This window comes from Haemorhous mexicanus, chromosome 5 (assembly GCF_027477595.1).
Source record: "Haemorhous mexicanus isolate bHaeMex1 chromosome 5, bHaeMex1.pri, whole genome shotgun sequence".
Lineage (NCBI taxonomy): Eukaryota > Metazoa > Chordata > Aves > Passeriformes > Fringillidae > Haemorhous > Haemorhous mexicanus.
In genome coordinates, this window is record NC_082345.1 from 9,447,123 (window position 1) to 9,464,850 (window position 17,728).

At 37.2% G+C, this 17,728-nt stretch overlaps 1 protein-coding gene across 8 annotated transcripts in view; it reads left to right on the forward strand.

Annotated features, from left to right (window-relative positions):
• The window catches only part of CCDC91 (coiled-coil domain containing 91), a 119,818-nt gene that overhangs the window by 84,588 nt on the left and 17,502 nt on the right, over positions 1–17,728 (forward strand). For 7 of the 8 annotated variants that reach the window (XM_059845828.1, XM_059845825.1, XM_059845827.1 and 4 more), the window contains one exon: positions 5,862–5,975. In XM_059845828.1, coding sequence (XP_059701811.1) covers positions 5,862–5,975 — 114 coding nt within the window. Of the gene's footprint in view, positions 1–5,861; positions 5,976–10,426; positions 10,487–17,728 lie in introns of those variants that run through there. The other variant, XM_059845829.1, reaches the window with a different exon arrangement.

Here is a 17,728-nt window from a genome sequence, read left to right on the forward strand (position 1 = left end):
TTCAGTCAGATTTATTAGCTATTAAATGGCCTTTTCTTAGCCCTGTAATCTGTAAAACCCCAATTCACTTTTTCTCATGCATCAAATGAGTAGGTATTGAAGGAATTTTTTGGTGGACATTATAAGGGGGAAAGAGGAAATAAATGGGGATCATACATCTGTCTTGTCTTTTCATTGTCCAATAAATTTGCTCTGTGCAGGATTGCCTCTTGGTTCATATCAAATTTGGAAGCCTAACTCACTTTTTCCTCCATGGCCCCTTTGTGAGCTATTTCTGTATACAATGAAAACCCTGATAAATCTCTGTGATGTCTCTTTATAAATCCACCACTATCACTCAAAGGTTTCTTAGTCTTTCTTTTTTCCTTTCCCACTTCCCAAATACTTTTTGCACCCTCAAGACCAACCCTGTTGCCTGTTGCTCTGAACTGAATCATGGTTTTGTTTCAGATCTAATTGTAAATAAATTTTTTTGTTTACAGCATGCATTTGGCATCTTATCTGTAAGAGATAAAATATCATATCTAAAAGGAAAGGTGCAATCTTCAAGCAAGGTTCAATCTTCAAAGCTCCCACTTTTCCTTTATTTTTATTAATGCATGTTTTTCTCTCCTTTGTAAATACTGCTATAATTACTGTTGCAACTTTCCAGCCCTTTACTCCATCACACTTTCTCTGTTGAATAGGCTATAAACTGCTTTTTGTCTCTGTTTCAGGGTTTGCTGTTGTCTCTTTTTCCTCATTAATCACTCTGTTTATAGTATTTGTTACTAGAAGATCAACTTTTACCTATATTGGCATTGCTTGCCCTTCTATTATTTTTTTTTTTTGTACTAGGGAAGATTTTAACACGATGCAATAATAATTTAACTTCCTTGAAATTTAATTTCTCTATCCTCAAAGATCTTTGTGTTTATGACATACAGAGCTTTGAGGGCATTGCCAGTTAAGGGAATACAAACTATAATGTTTTTCAATCTCTTTTTGTCCACTTGTTATTTTCTTCATCTTTTACAAGGGTTGCAGAGTCCTGTGGAGGAGTCAGAATTGGAAATATTCCCTCTATTCTGTTTCTGAAGTACTTAGCAAAGTGGCATTTTTTTTAATGTAATTTCAGAAATAACTTTTTATGACCCCATAGGATTGTGATTGGGTGGGTCAGTGCTAATCTTTGGAAGATGAAATGGTTATTCAGTAGCAGGCCTGGACTGTGGAAACATTGCTCTTTATGTTCAGTATTTTGTGGACTCATACAAGAAGTTGTTGGGGTTTTTCCCTCTATTTCCCAATTCCTAACTAAATAGTCTGTTGATAACATGGTATCACATAATGTGCTGGAGAAGAACTTGCTCTTCAAAGGAGCTCTTTTCCTCTTCCTCTTGCCTTTATTGCTCAGCTTCCAGTGAGAGTGTGTGCTTACATTTCTCTCAAGAAGGTAGCAAACCATTATTTTCAGTTTTACTTTCTTGTTTTTCAACCATCTTGCAGAAACATTAGTGTGGCCAGTGTTTGTAGAGACACATTAGAAGAAAATTCTGTGTAATCTTGAATGTGTGAGGAAGGACACAACTCAGTAGGGCTGAGGGGAAGGAGATCACTGCCATTTGATGTGTTTATTTTTAATATGCTTGCAAAGTCTGGAAAAGGAATAATTCACAGCTTACAGACCTTAACCATGTCTGAGTTCAGAAGTAGATTGCAGTCGTTTGTAACCACAGACATTATAATTTGAGGGTTACTATTTTCTGAAAAACCACTAACATTGCAGTCTGTGGTTGTGTTTCCTAGATAAAGTTTAGTGCTGCCACCTGATCCTTGTGTGGAAACAAAAGAATTTTCCTATAAAATTGCAAAGCAACATATGGCTTGCTTTATTTTTTAAATACTGTCTGGAGTTCTCTGGTGTATCAAGTACACTGCTTTTTCTTTCTGTCTTCATAAAGATTTATATGTTGTGATTGTGTGGTTGTCATTTCTAATACATGGTTGACTGTGATTTGTCAATTGAGTATTTGAATATCTGTATTTTATTTTTGATTAGGTATTCTTAATCTTCTAACTGGTGTCATGTCAAGCACATGTATAGAGAGTCATGTAATGAAGCCAACTTTGTCACTATAATTTGGTACTCCAGCCACTGATCAAATACTTAAACAAAAATAAAGGGAGGAGAGAGAAGAATTGCACCTCAAGTGCCATTTTGTGGAGTGTTCTTCCTTGCCTTCTTACAGGAAACTGGGTTTTTCCATTTTCCTGAGTCTATAAAAATAGCACTAAGAGGCTCAAATAACGCTCCACCCTTTCTGGTTGAAGATGAAATAAGGGACAATTTTTACCTTTGCAGCCAAAATCTAAGTCAAGATAGAATCTAAAGGTAGATACAGCATTAGAGGAAAGAGCAAAGAGCTGAAGGAAAAGTTGACACATGCTGAGAGAATGTACCTGCAGCTAAGGCTTTGTTCAACAGTAATAGGTAATATCTGAATTTAAATACCTTCATATTAGTTGATAATTTAATGACAGAAATAGAGCAAAGACAGACAGTGACTGAGTACCTAGAGGAGAGCTCTTAGTGGAAGGCTGTATAAAAGAAGTGAGGACTCTTGTCACAGAAGGAAAAACCAATATCAATGATTAAGATCAAAAGGATATAACTGAGTTGACTAGGGAACTATTGTGCAGTTTTTGCTCTTTGAAGCCTTCTGAACTGAGTGAAAGGGGTAAAAGAGTTTTCTTTCCATTTATTGATATCACAGCAAAGCTGTCTTTGATAGTCTCAAAAGAGTGTCATTGTTTGCCAGGACTCTATGTTTGCCCATTTTGAACTGCAGGTATGGGACAGTGCAAACCACATCAGCCACTTCAGGAGCGTTGTAGGGCCTGTTTTTTAAGATATAACCTGTGAAGAAAGCTGTGTTTTATGGAACTGTTTCATTTCTCCTGAATCCAGTCAGCAGGGTACATTTCAGCTCAGATGGGAAACAGATACTGGGATCTCAGAGAAACAGATCTGTATGATTCATCCTGTGAATAATCACAGAAAAACCCCAACAAATCAAAAGTGTTGTGGACAGCTGCCAGCAGTCTGGTAAATCCAAATGTTGGGATGAAGCCCCCTAAAGCAGGAGTCTTTTTGTGCAGTCACATGAGATTGTCCTGTCTGGTGGCCACAGGATCTGCCTGGTGACAGTAGGTGTTGAGATGATTTTCAGGTGGTGACAGGAGGTGATCAGTGTCTGAAACAGAGAATTTTTTATAAACTGGGAAGATACATCAGCATTTAATTTGGTTAACTAGAATGTGGTAGATGAATCATAGAATCACTTAGGTTGGAAAAGACCCTTAGGATCATTTGAGTCCCTCTGTTAACCTCACACTGCCAAGGCCACCACTAACTCATGTCCCCAAGTGCCACACCTACACATTTTTAAAATTCTTCTGGGGATGGTGATTTGACCACAGCCCCGGGGTCTTGTGCCAATACCAGAAATGAAAAAGAATTCTTTCCAATTTTACTTTTTCTGTTTTAATGTCAGTGTAGTGAACTAGTGTTCCATAAGGGTATTGCTAGTGGTTTCTGTTTTCTTGCATTTTATTATTAGACTTGTAGAATTTAATTGTGTTTTTATTTGGACTTTATAGTCCAAATACTTATTTGGACCATGTAGCATTTCAAGTATTGTATCAAGGATACTTAACATACTTTAATTGGTTGTAAATATTTTGTGGGTGTAAAATTTTCTAGATATTAAGATATAGCAGTTTATCAGTTCTGTAATTTGCTTTCAAGAGTTTAATGGGATAGGTTTTGGGATTTTTCTCCATTCTAACACAAGACAGTATTTTGGGACCTTTTGACAAATTAAACTGGCATGAGAATATAATTAAAAGAACAGCATCTTTCTGTAATATGTAATTTTCTGCTACTTTTTCTGTTAGTCTTGCCAGAGTTCTGTAGTGAAAGAAACCTTTTTCTCAGGATTTTTCTTTGGTAAACTGAATTAAAATAGAAAAAAATCATAATCACTTTTCACAACTGATTTTCATGTGTACTGCATTCCAGAACAGTGGGGACTACATAGTTACACATTTTAAATTTGGGATTTTAGACTTTTTCTGCTATAAAAATAGCAAAAGTGTAGTTTTGCAGAAACTATTCCATTTTGGCTGAAATAGAACAAACAACTAAAGGTAAGAAATAGAGCCTCCTTTTTCAGATGAATAACTTCCACTGAAGGGACTTCTTAAAAATAAATTAGTTTGATCCAATTCTGTGGATTATTCATTTTGAAAACTAATAGCTTATTGTAAAATGACACTCTTAAATATACAGATAAATTATACAACTTCATAAATATCTTGTGTTTCCTTAGAACTCCACCAGTCCTCCAGCCAACCTTCCCCACCCCTCCAAATCCAAGTTGTAAATATGTATCATAAAATGTCTGTATTGCTCTGCAGTCAAGCAAACCTGTAAACAAATCTGTGGGGAGGGCAGTGTTATGTCTAACCAGTGAAGAGTAATAAAGAATCCATTTATATTTACCTTTAATTTTCTAAAAGTTTTGATTTAAAAATTAAAAAAAAAAAATCATAAATCATGTATGTGAATAAATACACTAGAAATCATGTTGTGTTCCTGTTTGAACCACTGAGGTTTTTTCCATTTCCTGCTTAATTCTTCAGGTGCACCACTAGTGCTTCTGTTTCTTCCAATTTGCAATGTCCAGAACAAAGGCACAGGAATTGCCAATTTCACTCTGATTTCTGAGGCACTCTCCATCTTCCTCTTGATCTCCCTGAAAAAAATCACTGAAGATCATGGGATTACTTTTACTGGGTGTTTTTTTTTTTACTTTTTGAAAATGTTACTTTTTCAGGATTTATAAGAATCTGAGTCTTGTCATTTTGTTCTCCTGAATCTTGGAAACAGAACACTTGGATTAATAATGTCATTACTTATTCCATGAGTGGCTTTGGGAAGCTGGGACTTCAGTTTTGGGACAGTTTTGTGACTTTAGCTCAGCAATTTATTCCCCTAACCAAATACTGCTGGTGACAGGGATGTTTTAAGGAGTGGTTCCTGGCTTTCTCTGCTGTAATGCATTTGATGTAGGGTGATGCTAATTTAGGGGGTGGGGGGGTTGGGTATCTTTTGCTGCTTTTTACTGCTGTGCAAAGATTGTCCCTGGCAATTCCCAAAGTTTGGAAGTAAATGAAGATTTTGATAAGTTTTGGTATAAGTTTAGACAAAGCTTTGATTGTTTGTATCACAGGTTAGAAACTGAATTTGGTGCTGTGGCAATGGCTCAAAACTACACCAGGGGAGGCTCAGACTGGACATTGTGAAGCTCTTCTTTAGAAGAGGGTGGTCAGACACTGGCAGAAAGCTGGTCATGCCCTAAGACTGTCAGTGTTTCAGAGCCTTTTGGAGAATCCCTTAATAATTTAATTCTTGGGCAGCCCTGAAGGGCTCAGGCAGCTGGAGCAGATGATCTTGTAGGTCTCTTCCAGCTGAAGTTGTCTGGCCTGATAACAGCAACTGGTAAATCCCTGCCATCCCTGCTCCTGATGGAAGGTAAAACCTGAATTGCTTTATTATTTTCTGCCCACAGGGAACATTGTATTTCTATTAACATAGCTTTAAAGTGATTATTTCTCTCTTTTTTCCTTTCTCTTATTTACCCTTTAGTACTGAATTTATTGATTTTTATAAAGATACTGCATACATTTAGGATTACTATAGCTGGGAAAAGAGCATAGGGGCAATAAAAAATTCCCAGGAGGAAAAGGGATGACCTTTTATCACATTTGTGACTTTTTTTTTTTCATATACACTTGCTTGCTTTTCTTTTGGAAAGGAACTTGTCAAGGAAGCATTAATGGAGGAGCAGAAAAGAAGTGAAAAGGCAATTGAAGAAGCAGTAAAAAGGACAACAGAGGAACTGATGGAATATATGAAAGAGCAGAAGAGGGTGAGTTACCAGTGGATAATGGGTTTCATCACAAACTGAGAAATTGATAAAGTTTGCTAAACCTCAAACCTCTCTTAAAATTCACAGGAAAACAGAATCCAGAGGTAGGTCTACAGATCTTTCACTCATTTTTTCAAACAATTTGTTACTATGATACCTTTCTTCATATATATTTGTAGACTTTTAATCCATCACAAGCTGAAAAGCAGACATTAATAGTTCAGTTAAATTTTATAGCATTTCTTATTACATAAAGTAACATAAAGATGGGGCATAAATGCTGTATGTCACATTTAAATTGTGATCTGAGCTCAGATCATAGAAAACATTTCAGTACAAATAACAGGTGCTATTTTATGTTCACAAATGAACTTTATTGTGCAGTTTTTATGCACACAAAGGCCATTAATTTTTTCCTCTCAACCCATATTATTTGAGAACCTAAAAATGTACTGATATTTTATTAAGTGTGATTTATAGCCAGTGCATTGGCCTTGTTATGAAATGTTGCAATGTTCTGAAAGTTGTTTTCAGATGTTCTATTCATGCTATATCCTGGCAGTTTAATGCTTGTGTATAAACAGTAAAATGTAGCTCAAGGGACTTTGATTTGCTTTCAGTAGGAGGAGAAAAAAATAACACACTTCTCCCCTTTGAAGGCCTTTATAAAAACATAAGCAAAAAATATTTTTTAAAAACCTCTTTCATATGGCAGTAGCAGCCTGAGATCAAATTTCAGTATTCTCAATAAACAAAATCACTCAGCTTGAATCTAATGGGGAATGTTGTCCTGAGAAGGAAGTAGAAATAATGAGTTTGGCCTCTGCTTCTATATTCCCTGCTTTCATAGGTTAAATAATACTATGGGAAATAGGATTTACCTTCAGAAGTTTCACTCTGCTGCTAGCTAAGATTGCAGTTGGGTGAGTTCCTTCCATTATGCTGTGTGGGGAGACATTTCCTTTTAGCAGGATTTGTTTGATTTGGAAAGACAATTTAAACAGAATCCAGTGCAAAACATGATCCATAAGGATGTTTGAGCATATCTGAAGTCAGTTTATGAAGGATGAGCTGTGGGGAAGGTGAAAGTAGGTCTACTATTAAAATAACTTATCACAACTTATCATAAATGTCATATATAAATGGATCCGTAAGGCCTCCAGTGCAGATTTATATGAAAATATCACCTTCAAAAAAACAAAATCTTTGGTTTATCTGGTAGGAGCATAAATTCCTTTCATTTCATAGAGCATATTCAAAATTTTCAGCCAACTTTTTCTTTTTGATCAGTTGATACATATCCATTAATTTTTAAAAAAATCATACATAAGAAGAACTAGATTTTTCTGGCATAAGATTTATAAAGACTGCCTTTATTCAGGTTGGAAGTGAAAGATTTGTTTAACTCCAAATCATGTTGCATAATAACTTTTATATAATTATATAAGAGGCAGAGGAAATGGTCAAAACTCATACACCTGTAAGAGTATAAATATACTTTATGGACTGTGCTAAGAAGTAGCAGCTTATGTAAGGAATTCTTAAAAAGAACTCAGGGAAAATGCCTTGTCTAGGATTTTGAGTTTTTTAAGTTTTTTGATTGACAGGGGCATCCCAGGTACCAACTTTCACAGGTAGTGTGCACTCTGTGTCATGATTGTTTTGAAAATCTGTTTGTAGAATCCTTCAAACCATGGGCACAGCAGTATTTGTACTTGGTTAGCAGGGGATTTTCCGAATTTGTAAAAAGTTGCTTAACAAAAAGCAACAATAGGATCGTGCTAAAATGCTGACAAGAATAAATGTAACACTGTATTAAAGGCAAAAAAGTCACCAAAGCTAGGGGAGAATTTGTTGGCATGTCTTTCCACCTTCAAAAAAAGAACACTAAAGCTAAAAAAAGAAGAGAAAAAAAAACAGATAAGAAAACAAAACCTGATTGAAACAGGTATTTTCATAAATGAAGATGTGGCATGTATTGTAATTATGCCATATGAACCCAGGTTTTTACAGATAAATAGCACTATGTTGGCAGCAGTTCTAATCATATACTGCAGTCTTAGTTTTCTTGTCTCTGTTCTATAAAATATGAAGATTTTTATAGTAGAAAAATTTTTTTTTTTAATTGTTGCCATAGCTAACACCTTAAGAATGTGGGTATCTAAGATGTGGAGGAAATTTCAATGAGGAATTTAGCTCTTTGTCATGTCATGATTATCTCATAGCAACCACCATTCCAAAGCAGGCATCAAAACTGAATTGGAGTCAGGCTGTCCTGTCTGTTCAAAGACATTTTCCATAGCTCCCAAACTGGTAGAGATTTATTTCAACATTTGTAACACCTTGAAGAATCCGAGTCAAATTCAAATGCATGTGTTAGTCAGAATTGTTTTCCCCAGCAAAGATCCATCCACACTACATCCAGAAACCAATCTTTATTAATTGCCTGAAGGTATATTTGGCTGTGTAGTCTTGCTTTGCCTTTATCTGCAGTAAATATCAAGAAGGCAAAACAGTGCTTCAGCTTATTGCTGGTGGGGTGTACAGTGAGGGGACAGAGGTGAAGGGTAGCACACAGATAAAAATGCACTTGGCTTGGTTTGGAAAGACAGGTGTCTGCTAAGGAAGGCAGGAGCCTCCTCTAAAATGAAAAATGTAAACCCCCTCCCTCCAAATTGCTATAAATTTTAAATTAAGGGGCTCTCAGTCAAAAATATGGGAGCAGGAATAACAGTTCTTTATTAGGGAAGAAAATAAAAAGATAAAATAAACAATGCAGTAAACTAAAACAACCCTGACAGAGTCAGAACACAACCTGACACCCTGTTGGTCAGGGTGCTGGTAGCAGTCCAATTGGAATTGTGGCTGCAGTCCTCCTGGAGTGTCAGGGGTGGTTCTGTTGGAGCAGTGACCCTGTAGAAGGGTGGAGTCTTCCTCTGAAGATCCAGTGGAAGAGATAGCTGCTGTTCCTCTGGGTAATCCAGTGGAGAAGTCATGTTGGTGTTCCAGAATCTCCAGATTATATCCAGGTAAGAATGCTTGGCTCCTCCCAGTGAGCAGAGCATCTCCCAGTGGGATGCTGTAATTATTATCAGCCATGCAGTGACATTCCATAGCCTGTTATCAGCAGGTGTCTCCCTGGAGAGAGGATTGGGTGTGGAAGAGATAAGGAAAACTGCCCACTTAACAGAAGACAACTGCCATACAGATGGCAAATAGAATACTATTTCCTTGGCAATCCAGGACAGCCCTGAAGTAGGGCTAAGTGGCAAGCCACTGCTTTCACTTCTGTCATACAAATAAATGTTATTTTAGGTTTGGATTCAATGCATATCATGTGCCATAGAGCTCTGTCTGAGACACAGATGTAGAGGGAAGCACAATCTTTTAATTGGTTAGAATTGAGTAAAGAAGCACTTGTCCTTGAGTATCCAAAGTCCATCTGTTTTAATGTAAGCTCAAGATTCACAGACCTATTTATCAGTATTGTCTTGTGTTGCCTGATGTTCACCATGCTGTAACCTCTGGCCCTGCACTGTGGTTTCTGATCACCTGAGTGCTCTGGTAGCACCCAGCCCTGTGAGGAGCCCCAGCACATTAATTGCCCCAAGATGCACTAATTGGCACATTCCAGCCCCTCAGGCTGTGCTTGCCTTAGTGAGTGCAGGAAGTGTTTGCCAGCTTTTTGCATTAATTGTTAACTAGTAATCCTTAAAAAAAACCCAGAGCTGTACTAGCTCATACAAGGAAATACCTCCACAAGTGTTCAGTATAAAGACAAACACTAGAATTTTTAAAGGATTAATAGTTTTATTTTGCTCAAACGTCTTGCTGATGTGGTGGAATATATGTACATGTCTGTACATAGTCTCTCAGGTGTAGGTGTGTACATCCATGTTTGTGTTTGTTACCTGGGCATCAGAGCAAGGAGTAGAGCCTAATGTCCTGTAAATTCTGGTTTAGGATTAGAGCTCCCAAACCCTGATCCCTGGACTATACACAACAGAAGCATAGCAGTGCCCTTCCCTGACCTATAGAACTGCATTGCTTCTGCAATATTTTTGGGTAAAATCTGATTAATGGGTGCACTCTGCTCTGTTAGGAGTAAAAAGACAGGCTGGGCTTATCCCTACTCCACTTTTTATGGACTTCATATGGGGCTTTGGCCCATTTGCAAAACAGTTTGCTTCAGTTGGCTGATGCTGAAGTGGATCTAAACAAAGCTTTTTCCCAAAGTGCAGTTTGTAAGAGCTCCAATGAACTTTCACATTTGTTGTTTGCTCCTGAACACGATGCAGTTCCAAGGTCCACTGAAATTTTGGAGGTGTGTTGCAAGCATTCCAGATATGTGAGCAAAGGAGAAGTGTGATAATGCCCTGTGTAAAGGGGGGTCCAGATCACAGCTTTTCCCTCATCCTCTGCTTGCACTTTGTCTCCTCTCACTGGTCCAGGATGTGAAGGAGGTGCTGCCTGCACTTGATGGCCCAGGAAGCTGAAGAGTGAAAGACAAGAGTTGCTGCAAGGTAGTAAGGTGAATTTTCAGAATCCACTGGTCTGAGAGAAGCCAAGCCAGCTGACTTAAGAGAGTAATGCTTCCTCTCTGAACTGAAAATAAGCTTGAAAATAAATAGCAAAATACCAGATAAGCAATATCTGAATAGAATAATATCAGTATTGCAATATATTAATCTCCTTACTTCTTAATCTTATTTTGAGGCTGTGTGTTGGCCTTTTCTTTGCGTTCATACTGTGAACCTACAGATGTTGTGTAGTTTTCTGTAACTCCTGCTGAGGACAATTCCTAAAATATATTTGCATTTTATATGATTGGCTGAGATTTTTTTTTTTTTTAGTTAATTTGCAGATAGGAAGTAAAAGGCACAAACAAACTTTATACATTTTTTTTTTAAAAACTGAATGAAAATATTGAAAGCTTTGTAATACTGACTTAAGCAAGTATGTCTGTTTGTCAGAGGACATCTATACAGTCCAGAATGTCACCCAGAGAATTCTGGTGGAGCTTTATATTTCCAAGTGTCTCATAAAAATTCTGATGATTGAGGCAATTGATTGATCACTACTGTACTTCAAACTAAGATCTGTATCCAATTATTTGTTGTTAGAAAAGTCAGGTAATTCTTTGCTTCTTTTTTTTTCATACTTGGACAGACTTGCCTTCTTGAACATAATCTCCAAATGTTAAAAACTTTCAACAAAACCTTTTGCTTAAAACTAAGCCTTGTTAACTCTAAAATCACACAAATGTTAGGAAGTCTTGTATAATAGGAGTTTACAAAAGTATTCTGTTATAATATTCAATATTTGGCCTGTGCTGCAGGTTGCAAGTTGTTTATAAATGTCATAGTTCAGTAATTTACTGCCTATTTACTCAATTGAATGCTTAAAAATATTAATTCAATATGTTTTATTTATTTATTATTTATTATAACAGACAAAAAAAAGTTATCTAAAATTATTGTGCCTAATGTATTTTTGTGACCATTAGCTGTATAGAGATAAAAATAATTCTGGAAGTTGGTATACAAAGGAGAGAGTAAATTACAAGAGGAAAAGTCTTCTACCAAATAAATCTTGTGCTGGATAGGTTATTTAAAGAACTTCTCTAAATCACAAAGATTCACTTCATGAGGTGAGTAGCTAGCCAACAAGTAAATTTTAATATTTCCTATTTACATTGACATTCATCTCCCCTCAGGAAAATCTACTGCTTGTTTTCTGACAGCAAAGCTGAGGACATTAATCAGTCACCTTTTGTCTGCTAATTGTACACAGCTCTTGTTGGCTTTAAAGATCATATTTGGGCCTGTCAGGAAAAAACTACGTGTTAGGGCTTGAGTAATCACTGGAATGACAGATCTGTTTTTCATGCAGCCCCTGTTTCCCTGAAGGTCAGACACTTGCCATAAATGCACTCCCATCCTGATTTAAGGGTCGGATTCTGAGAGCAGAGATGTCACCATTATAACAAAACTCTCTGTACTACTGTGTGCTCCCATATGATTTCTGCAGCTGTGCCTCATAACCTTTAGAAGAAAACAGAGCTAAACATTTCTCTGACTAATGGTTACCAAAATACTGCAGAATTGAGAATAGCCAAAGAGATACTTTTGAGGGTTTTGTGTTTAATAGATTTTTTTTTTGATACTACAGAAAATAAGGGCCCATTTCAACCACAGTATTTATACTGAAGAAACACTAGCAAGCTGATGTAAGCCATGTCTGTCTCACAGTAAAGCAAAAAAAAAGCCAACAAGTTTCTCTTCTGATTTTGCATAGAGGAATTACCCATTTCGTTTGCTAATAATGCAGGTGCTTTTGGAAAACAGAATTCCAGGCTCATCCCAGGGATGTGTGGGATGTGCCAGGATAGGCAGCTTGGCTCTTTGCCACATAACTAGAAGAACCAGAGTTATTTTTACTCTTTTCTGAAAAAGACTTGGAATATTTGGAAAATAATGTTTTACCCTGATAAAACACCTTTATAGAAGGTCAGCTTATTCCAGGCAAGAGCAAGTCACACCTTTTCCCACTTTCAGTGGGATTATTCTGCAGTGCAGCAAGTATTTACCACTTGAAAGGGGAATTGTGCATTTCATTCTGTGCAGAGATGCAGTGTAGTCACAATGCTTCGCAAGGGAAGAAAAATAGCAATCCAGTTATAGCCAAGAAAGCAGGACCCATCTGACATAGTCTGACAGTAAATCAGATGAAAACCTCTCATTTCCTCCATGGTTATCCTTGTTTTTCAGGGTTATTTCTAATAGCATACTGTGTTTATGGAGTGTATTTTGTATGCTTATTTTGTCTAAAGGAAGCAAGTAAACCTTTGTTTCCACCTTTTGAGTAGGCTTCTAAGTGATACACTGACTTTTGGGGGTGGTTAAGGTACAAAAATCCCATTTCAGGGTTTTTTTAAGTGCATGTTTCTTAATTAAATAAATATATTTATGTTTCTTAATTAAATATATTCACACACATCTGATTTATCATGAATGCACTTTTAGAACTTCTTGGGGGTTTTATGTTTGATTTTGTCATTTAGCAGCAAAGGCTATATAAATCTATTGTGAAAGCACCTTTACCAGTACCAGATTGTGGAAGGTGATCTATTTTACAATTGCTATAAGCCCTATTATCTATGTAGATTTATTTTTTTCCTTAAAATATGAAGTATTTTCTGTGCAATTTCTTCATTCTTTGATATTTTAAGAGAAGATTTTATGATGAAAACTAATGTCTTACATTTAGTTATTTAAGGTAAAGACTGAAAAAGTTTAATTAGGTTTATCCACCTTGTGGAGGAGAGGCTGCTGCAAATTCATTTGAGTTTTCAAATTGTCTGAGGAATTGTCTGTAATTCACTCCTGAAATCTGACCTTATGAGAAGATATGTGCACATTTGCATAGTTACTCTGTAATTCATCCATCAGAACTGTCTCAGAAAATCGTCAATTATCTTAAATTTTTCTTGAACAAATGTGACTAATTGTTCTCCCTTTACATTTCAAGTGCTGCAGTTGAAAAAACATTTTAGTTCTTTACAATATTGGCATAAATGCCTTAGCTATCATATAGGTTATATAGTCATTATCAAGACCTTGTAATTTATAACCCTTTTTGTAGTAAGAATTAGATCAAACTAATGACAAAGATCAGTACAGCAGAAGAAAAATAAGATGTCTGTCTGGTGGCTGAAACTGCCTATGACTGTAAAAAAGGATTTGAAAACAATATTACCACCAGAAAACACCTTCAAACATCAGTTTAGTTGGAAATAACTGTGGTTTCTTGGCACCTCTTAGCAGACAGAAAAAAATCCCCCATGCTTTTTCTCACTACTGATTATTAGTTTCCTACTTTCAAATGTGACTATTACTGTAGAAAAATCTCTGTATGTAATTGGTGTTTCTGCCACTGAGGAAGTGTCAGGAGGCTGGACCCATTTTCGTTTTACCCATACACCAATCCTCATGCTTATTGTCCTAACTGCAATCATAGCAAATTTTTAACATTATAAAGCGATTTGGAAAGCAGTTTGGCTTTCTGTCCAACTAAGAATTGACATAGAGTTCAACTACTGGTTATCTATATTTTGTCTTTCCTGAAATTATTAAATGGGATGCTTTCTAGACTTTCATTATATGGGTAACACCTCTATTTAGATGAGAAGTCCTTGACCTTCTGTTGTTGACTGCACCTTTGCTTTCCTCTCTGTGCTTCCATGCATGATGGAAGCTCCTTTTATGATACATCTACTGGCAGTAACCACTGCAACCCCACAAAATCTCTTCTTGAAACGTGAATCCTAATGTAGCTTTAAACCCAAGAGCTCAGATTTGTTGGGTGCTAATCTCATTTGGATTAGAAATTACTGCTTTTGCTTTACTTATATTGCCTAATTTTTTTCAACTGTGTACATCCAGTATTTATTTTCTTTTAAGTAAATTTGCTCAATTATTTTATTTCTAATAAAGTATATAGTTACACAACTGACATGATGGTGAATGGAAAGAAAATAAGAAACCCCTATACCTGCCTTTCAGAAAAGTACTCCATGTGAATGTGAGACTATTGCTCTGAAAGGCTTCTAAATTACCCACAAATGTCTTGAACAGGAAAGAACTGTTCCCACATAGTACTACATTAACTTCAGTAACTAGACTGGTATTGTGCTTACTGCAGGTTATTACATCTAATATTCAGTTTTTTAAAATTTATGGTTGACTTTATGGTTCCAGCAGGGGTGCTGATGAGATTCCTCTTGAGGACTGATGTGCTTGCATGGTTAAAATGGTGTCTGCTGCAACCATTTTTGGCTCTAGCTTAGAACAATATTAAGGATCCAGCACTCTGCCCTCTTTGTAATTCCTTACTCCAGGGGAGGCAGGACAAGCACACAAATCTGCTGCTTTCAGACCTGAACCATGGAATCACAATGGTTTGGTTTGGAAGGGACCTGGAAGGTCATGTTGGGCTCCAACCCCCCCACCATGGACAAGGACACCTCTCATTAAAAGCCACTATCCAACCCTGCCTTGAACACTTCCAGTCATGGAGCATCCACAGATTCTCTGGGCAACCTGCTCCAGTGTCTCAGCACCCTCTGATTAAAGAAATCCATGCAGTCTGCAAATAACAGGGCTGTTGGCTAGGCCATGAATTGACACCTGCTTGGTCTCACTTTGTTATTCACATTGAGGGGCTGATTTGAAAGATAAATTCACTCCATTTATTGGGTAGCAGGCTAGAGTATGTTGTATCTTGTATTATTCAAGTAAGCATTGTGTGTTAGTGGTGGAGCAAGTCTCTGTGCCAATTCTTGGTGCACCCTTTCCTCTGTCTCCTTGGTAAATTGGCAGCTTCTTCAAATTCTCTATGCATGACAGGTAAATTATTGTTAATCCCTGGTTTGAGTCATGGGCGCAGTCTGCTCTCTGAGTCAGATCAGTTTTCAACCCAGATTCACATCAGGGATTGTCTTAGAGCAGTGTTTATATCAGAAGCTCCATACATCCCATGTAGATCCAGACTGCAATTTTTCCCACATAGGGGCTAGCTCCTATGCATCATGAGTCATCACAGAAGCTGGGATTAGGATGGGCAGGGCTGGCTATTCCCTTCTTGGGCAAGAGATCCCCATCCCTTACCTGGAACAGAAGCTGTATTTTACATTGCATCCCTTACTCCAGATCCATCTACATGGATAGACTACAGAAGGCTGAAGATTTGGGAGAGAGAGAGAGGGAAAAACTAATAGCTGGAGCAGCACACTCACACCTTGAACACAGTGTTTAGGAAAAGAATGTGGGAATACAAGGGGTAGCTTAGAGAGGTGCTGGCAGGAGGTGTTCCAGTATCAGAGTTCTGATATTAGTATGTCATATCTCTGGGAATAGAGAGAATCCCACCTGAGAAACTTATGTTACAAATTAGTGACTTCCATTTATTGATCCGTTCCTGTTAAGTCACTTGCAAAATTGTGCATCAAAACCAGGGAATTTAGTTTTGAACTCCTGTAGGTAAAGCCTATGCCCTCAGGCAGTTATTATCAGAACTTTGATATGTGTTACTGTTTTTCAAGTGTGGTTGATTTCAAAAGTCAAGCACAGCTTTCTTCTGAAAGTTTATTATTTGAAGACAAGTGCAAGTGAGAGAGGTTACAAAAATCAGTTTCTTTTATGTTATTAATCTCAAATGAGTGATTTTTATGCCTTTTATTTTTTATAATACTTGCTATATTTTAATGTGCCTTAGAAGAAAATAGGGTGTCATTACCATTCTTGTTGCTGAATGTTTGGCTTGGCATTTGATGCAAGGCCTCAATTGCAGGCTGACGTGCCAGCAGCTGAAGCTGAAAACAAGACTGCGGTGGGCAAACTCCAGATTTAATTTCAGAAAGAGTGTTTATATTTTCCCTGGGGCCCCATTAATGGGAGTCCAAACCCTAAACATTACCACCAACACATTTTAACAGACCAGTTTCCCAGTTTTTAAAGTGTGGTGTCACCTTGAGTATTTTTCTTTCAACTTTTCCCCCTTCTTCTGACTTTTAAAGAAAATCAATGAAGTTGTATCATTTTGGGCTGAAATTCAGTGTTGTGTTTGGAGAACATAAATTTCTGTGTAATGCAACAAAGTGGCATTCAAAAATTATTAGTCCTATCTTCTGTTTCTGCATCATCTATTTTAATAACTTTGCTGCTGCAAGTTACCAGTGCAAAACGTGGTGTTACTGCAGAACTCAGCACCATCCCGTGTGTCCTAGGGGTCCCCATGGTGATGTCCTGAAGCCACCTGATGTCAGGACATCTGTGCCATGCCCAGGCTGAACTTGTGACCAACAGGTCACTGCCAAGAGGGACTCCAGTGGTGGGGTCACTGAGAGTTCCTTAGCTCAGTTTCCTGCTCCTTCAGCTGGGCCTGTTTTGTGGCTTTAATAGGATTAAAGAAACATTTACATTGATGTTTTAGGAGCATTTTCACACTGCTCCTTTGCCCAGCTCAAAGAGCAGCCTAAATCCAAAGGATTAGGCCTGGGATTTATGGGGAGTTGTAGTGTAAGATGAGCTTGGTGCACCTGGCTCTCCTTTTCTCTTCTGTGGATAAGGATCCTGAAGCAGTGTGATGTATCTGCAGGGGATACAGAAGTGAGCCTGGCATTTCTTCCTGAACTTTTAGGTCTCTATAAGCTTTGAAATCATTATTTCCAAATTTTAAAAGGAAATTGTAGTCCCCTGGGGAGGAATGTAGTGATTCTATCAATTGATCCTATCAGGCATTTTTCTTCAGAGGACTTTTTGGCATTTTTCTGTCACTTTTCAATAGCAAAACATCACGCATTCAAGAAAATTTTTATTTTCCTGGAAATTATAGTGCTCTGGTTTTAACAAATGGAAAGGGGGAAAAATGCAATTCTCTGCCACTTAGTTTCATTGAAATACAAAGAAAATTGTTAAATAACCAAAATTATAATTTCCAAACTCTTTGAGTGATCATTTATGCTGATGAAAGCGATTTAGCTGAAACTACATACATAGCCTATTGTGGGGTTTTCTGCAATTACTTCAGTGTAAAATTGCCAGAGTTTGAAATTCTTTACTTAAGTTAAAACTGTTTCATATATCCTTCTGTGCCACAGTGTATTAATCTACAAAGACTGAGATTATGCCTGTACTCTTTAGTCAGGCGAGATTCCAGCTGAAACTGAAATCAAGTGGTAATATTACTGAGAA